This window comes from Leptodactylus fuscus, chromosome 2, assembly GCF_031893055.1.
Source record: "Leptodactylus fuscus isolate aLepFus1 chromosome 2, aLepFus1.hap2, whole genome shotgun sequence".
Classification (NCBI taxonomy): domain Eukaryota; kingdom Metazoa; phylum Chordata; class Amphibia; order Anura; family Leptodactylidae; genus Leptodactylus; species Leptodactylus fuscus.
In genome coordinates this window covers 252,918,416-252,924,415 of record NC_134266.1, presented here as the reverse complement: position 1 = coordinate 252,924,415, position 6,000 = coordinate 252,918,416, and the positions used below count along the sequence as shown (strand labels likewise).

At 41.6% G+C, this 6,000-nt stretch overlaps 1 protein-coding gene across 1 annotated transcript in view; it reads right to left on the bottom strand.

The window, feature by feature from the left end:
• Nucleotides 1-797: 797 nt before the first annotated feature.
• CRYL1 (crystallin lambda 1) overlaps nucleotides 798-6,000 on the bottom strand; it is a 29,436-nt gene continuing 24,233 nt past the window's right edge. The window contains exons 6-8 of the mRNA XM_075266072.1: nucleotides 3,957-4,062; nucleotides 2,573-2,679; nucleotides 798-1,115 (exon numbers count right to left, since the gene is read on the bottom strand). Of these exons, the coding sequence (XP_075122173.1) occupies nucleotides 1,002-1,115; nucleotides 2,573-2,679; nucleotides 3,957-4,062 (327 nt within the window). The 3' untranslated portion in view covers nucleotides 798-1,001. The remainder of the gene's footprint in view (nucleotides 1,116-2,572; nucleotides 2,680-3,956; nucleotides 4,063-6,000) is intronic.

Genomic DNA, 6,000 nt, shown 5'->3' with positions numbered 1-6,000 from the left:
GAAAAAAATAAAATTGAGGCATCAACTCACAAGGGCAAACACTGATTTAGGTGACTAACACAGGGGTAGGCAACCTTTGGCACTCCAGCTGTTGTCAAACTACAACTCCCAGCATGCACACTTGCTCTGCAGTTCTTAGAACTCCCATGGAAGTGACTGGCATGTTGGGAGTTGTAGTTTCACAGCAGCTGGCATGCCAAAGGTTGCTGACCCCTGCCCTAACCCATCTGTGGGGCTGGATAGATAAACTTTGTTCTTGTAAAAGACTTAAGGGATTCTACCATTAAAACACTGATTGACATGTAGGAATAGCCTTTAGAAAGACTATTCTTCTCCTACCTTTAAAGGTCTTCTTCTTTCTGCAGAAATCAGTTTGTCGGTATGCAAGCGAGTTCTTACAGCACTGGGGGAGTCCCCAATGCTGCGACAGAACTTACTGTTTAAGCAGCCATTTTTCTTGTGGATGGGGCATGCACAGTCGGCTCTGCCCGAGGCCTACAAGTTTCACTCCCAGAAGACGCGTGGAGGACGTTCCTGAAGAATATGAGGCGTCGTTGGAGTGTCCTCTCACAGCATTGGGGACGCCCCCAGTGCTGCGAGAGAACTCATTTGCTTACTGACAAAAAACGGAATTTCTACAGATTGGCCGTGCAGAAAAGCATCTAAAGGTAGGAGAATAGCCTTTAAGGCTATTCCTAAGTGTCAACTAGAAAAAAAAAAAAATATATAAAAATTTTAATGGTAGAATCCCTTTAATACAGGAGTGTTCTAGTAAAAGAAATGCAAAGTCAGTTACATTTTCTGTGAAATTTTTTTTGTTTAATTGGTCCCTGAGTATAGGCTACTATTACATAGAAATCTACTATACATAGGCATATTACAAGACAGAAGACAAAAAGTACAGGTGCTTTGCTTTTTTTTTTTTTTTTAGGGCAAATATATGTATTGTCAAAGGACACGAACAACAAACCGCACACTGAATCACTGGAAGAGAACAGGAATTAATTCTTTTTCATTTCTCTTTTCAGCTTGGCCAGGTGACTCAGGCATGTGTCTCTCCATTCTCTCCGTGCCCTAAGCTGATCAGATTTATCAGTCTGTTCATCCCACAATGCCTGCAAATACAAGACATATGGATTGAATCATTTGTAAGGTTGTTTTACATGGATGTAACCAGACAATTGACTCCATCCGACAATATAGTATATATGTGCTTATACAAAATTATTTTTAGGGCACCATTAACGCCATACAAATTTACATTTTCACATGATGTTCCAAGATATTATGCAAATTGGATTTAAGTGCGAAAGATGTAATTTTTCTGGTCTTGCTTCAGGTCTTGTTGGATTATAGATTTCAGTCTCAAACACCTCTGATAATTGATTTGCTAGGTGAGCCCAATTAAAGGAAAGCACTTTAAGGATGTACCACATTATTACGCAGGCCACAGGTTTCAAACAATATGGGAAGGAAAAAAAAAAAAAAAAAAAAACAAAAAAAAAACACACACACACACCCCACACAGGATCTCTCTGCTGCCAAAAAGCATCAAATGCCTTGGACAAGGTATGAAAACATTGGATATTTCACAAAAATGTAAGCATGATCAACGTACTATGAAGAGATTCGTGTCGGATTCAGAGCACAGATGGGTTTGTGCAGATAAAGGAAGATTGAAGGTTTATGTCAGACAAATTCATTAGATTAAGAGAGCAGCTGCTAAAAACGCCAAAGCAGGGAAGCTGCTGGTGCCTCTGGAGTCCAACGAACCTCAAGGTGTAGGATCCTCCAGGGACTTGCAGTTGTGTATAACCCTACTATTCAGCCACCCATAGAAAGTGTTCACAAGCAGAAACTGTTGCAGTGGGCCCAGACATACATGACTCATTGTGAAACAGTCTTGTTTACTGATAAGTGTCGTGCAACTCTGCATGGTTCAGATGGCTGGAGTAGTGGATGGTTGGTTGAGGACCTCTATGTCTCAACAAGGCTGCGATGTCGACAAGGGTGTGGTGGAGTCATATTTTGGGCTGGAATCATGAGAAGAAATCTGGTAGGACCCTTTAGAGTCCCTGAAGGTATGGAAATGACCTCTGCAAAGTATACAGAGTTTCTGACCACATCGATGCAAAAAGAGAACCACCATACCGTCCATAGCAAAATCAGTATGACATGTAGGTTTCTGTCTGCTTGAAAAGTCGGACATCTTTACAAGCGGACAGTGAAGGACAGGCACGGAGTGCAAAAGAACGCACCCGATCGCCATTTAAATGAATGACAAGTCACAGACACAGCCAGTGTCCGCTCCTAATGTCCGTGCCAGATTTTGAACGGACACTAGGAGCGGACACTACCTGTCGGACACTGACGGTAGTGTGAACGCCCCCTTAGTTTTGTTTTAAAATACTGATTGATTGTATGGTTGGGATGGACAACTGTGCATGGAGACCAATCAATATTTTTATTCTGAGGACATCTAAACATTGCGGTGAACTTGTAAAGCTATTATAAAAGGGTTTACTATAGAAATTTGAAACAAAACCAGTGATATTCGGGACTTTATACATACCTGGTCAATTTTCTCTGCAACTTCACCTGATAAAGTTGGAACTGGTCCAAAAGTTGCCAAGACTCGTGTTATACTTTCTCCGTAGCGTTCACAATAACTTTTAAAGCCTGTAATAGACATATTGATAATATTTATTAGTAACTGAAAACAAGGATCTGCTACAATAGTTAGGGCGAAGAATGTGCCTAATTGGGAGGAATCCTCGCACCATGCCCGAGTCAACCGTACTATCCACAGCAAGATAGGGACACACACACACACACACACCTTATGGATACAGAGAACAGCATGTAATCCTACAGTCATATTCCCTTTTATATCCATTACTTGCTAGCTTACATTTGGCAGATAAGAGGGGTCCCTTTATCTTTTCCATAAGTAGGTGATCTATGGAATGGGGTAAGACTCCTGGGTCACAGGGTTTGTTAGTAGTCTGTTACCATAGCAACACATCTGTGTAGGAAGATGTAACCATAAAATATTTTCATTTAAAGAGTATGCACAAAATTGCTTTTTTTTAGCCTTTGAGAAGATAACTTTCCCTTAGGTTCACACCAGCACTTGCACTAAGTTCGGGGATTCAGTTCCCCCTTTGCATTTTTCTCCCTTTTCAGGCGGAAGCCACACGATTCCATTATACTTTATGGGGTCACCGGGTTTCCTAAGGTAACCACTTTTTTTGAGTTAGGTTTTTATTTGGGGGGGGGGGGGGACGGATTTACAATGCAGATGTGCACAGGGACTTGGTGTAATTAACAATATTCTGATCAGTAATTCTTAATTACATGAATGAAAAGCTCTGGACCTTGTACATGGATCGGAGACAACATCAGCAGTGGGATCAGTTCACACTACTATCATGTTCTACTATTAGATGCTATTCTGCTGCGACTCCTGATAAAATAAAGGACAGATTCTTCTCTCTCGGAGCTACAGCATTATAGTCTATTCAGCACTCCGGTTTCTGTCTCACCAGAGTCTGCTGCTCTTTGTCCTATTTATTCTGTCTTTAGGATTTGCTCCAATTTACTTTTTATCCTAAGAGGTCCTGTAGGATGTAAAGGATTTTCTCACTAGGTCACCATTATCAACTAAGGATAAGAGCAGCCTGTAGTGGTGACAGTGACAGAAAGGTAAAGATACTACTAAGGGCTTGTTCACATCTGCTCCCAGTCTCTGTTCTGCAGGTTTCAGTTTCCTGCACAAAACAGAGACAGGAGACGGAAACCTGCAGGACTCTTTCAAACCCATTTGCTGAAGAACCCCCACCAAACTTGCCCCATACAATAAAACAATGCCTTGCTTTATACCTGGGCAGTAACAATGACACTGTATTCATAGATGATGCATGTTATGTAGCCTCAGATAGACGGCATCATCCTACCTTCTGCATTGAGATGTGCAGTTTCCAGAGGACCAATAAAAGCGTATCTCATTCCAAGCCCTTCAGACATGACGGTGTCCACATCCCTGGGGGAGATAACTCCATCCTAGTTAAAAAGTCCATAGTAATATTAAAAAAGGGAATGTTAGCACTTTGGAAAGTCAGTATTTTGTACAGTATAGATTATGTAGTTCTCTTATTTTTTTATCATTAAGACACTAATATATTTGGTGGTTCTGTAAATGGATTTCTTTCTATGTATATTTTAGGAGAATCCCTTTAAAAACCACATCATAAATAAATTTTATTTATATAGCGCCAACATATTCCACAGCGCTGTACAATACAGATAGAAAGATACATTACAGAGAAAGTCATTTCACACAATGGGACTGAGGGCCCTGCTCATAAGAGCTTACAATCTATAACTTCAGTGTCACTTGGGAATAAAACCTATGGAATCAATGCTATGAAGTTACCGAGTCTCAAGTCTACATCTGAAGCAGAGATATTTCAGGACAAAGCCAGGAGTAGATTTAATGGGAATGGAAAGCAATGGATTTCTCGAACGTGCCCAAGTCAATTCTGTATTTGGCTCAAAAACCGGTTTCTACAACTACAGGTTTTCCCCACTTTCAACAATGAATGCACAAAATACTGAGGTAGATTCCTGTTTTCTGTCTCTTTTGTGAATTTAATGTTGCATAACCGTTGTCTGCATGTATAAGCCATCGATAAACCACAATGAAATCTGTCATTAATAAAACTTGTCTAAGTGGACAGAATGGTTAAAGAACAATAAAGATGTTTGGGAATGGCCAAGTACAAGTTCTGAACTTTGCGCAATAAGATTTTTGAGGAGGAACCTAAAGCGAGAAGTCCATGGGAGGAAAGACACCAACATATCAGAGTTGAAGCAGTTTTGTAGGGAGGAACAGGCTAAGAGTCCCTCCAAGCTGATGGGCAGGACCAAGCAATTACTGGAAGCATTTAGATGGAGTTATTCCTGCTAAAGAAGGTCACACCAGACACAAAGCAAAGGTTCACATAATTTTACCACTCACAGATTGTGATATTGGATTATTTTCCATAATGGATAACAAAACCACGTCTGATACTCATGACTCTTGTTTGATTTGGTCCTCTATATCTACATTTAGGTCTAACTGATGCAGAAATATTAAAAGTTCTGAAAGGTTCACAAACTATCGAGTACCACTTGTATCTTTGTTTCACTTACAGCGACAACCAAAGATAGGGTCAACTAACAAGTATAAAGTTCCCCCATATACATTGCTCCATATTAGTGATTTTTAACCTGTGGTATGGGTAACCGAGCCGTCTCAGGTGGTATGTGGCATAGTTGAGAACCACTGCTCTAGATATGGCCAATTTAGAGCATGCTCAGGTTCCAGGCTCCTGGGGGATAGCAACACCCACCATCTTCAAATACTGAGGCACAGGGGGTGCAAGGCAGAGATCAGAAGATGTTGGGTCAGTTTTAAGGGGACGGGTCTCTTCTAAATCAGGGGTGGAGGGAGTAGTCTGCGCCGAATAGTCAGATCGCTTCTGAGCCACGACCTGATAAGCTGGTCAGAAGCAAAAAGACTCAGAAATTAGTAGGGGGTTCTGCTTGAGGAGTCTCTACAAGCAAAAAGTGCTCTCTTCCCCACTTGAGATTGGGGGTAACATCTGCCACATGACAAACACCACAGTGTACACTGAGGATACTCTATTGGGAAAAAAAAAAAAAAAAAAAATTCCACAAGGGTTTACTTAGGGTGCATGCACACTGAGTAACGCCGGGCGTGTATGAGAGCCGTACACGCCGGCATTACAGCAGACTGCCGAACACTTCCCATTCACTTCAATGGGAGCGCTCGTAACAGCGGCGTTTACGAGCGCTCCCATTGAAGTGAATGGGAAGTGTTCGGCAGCCCTGCTGTAACGCCGGCGTGTACGGCTCTCATACACGCCTGGCGTTACGTAGTGTGCATGCACCCTTAGCTTGAAAAGGTTGAGAAACACTGCCCTATATAACCCA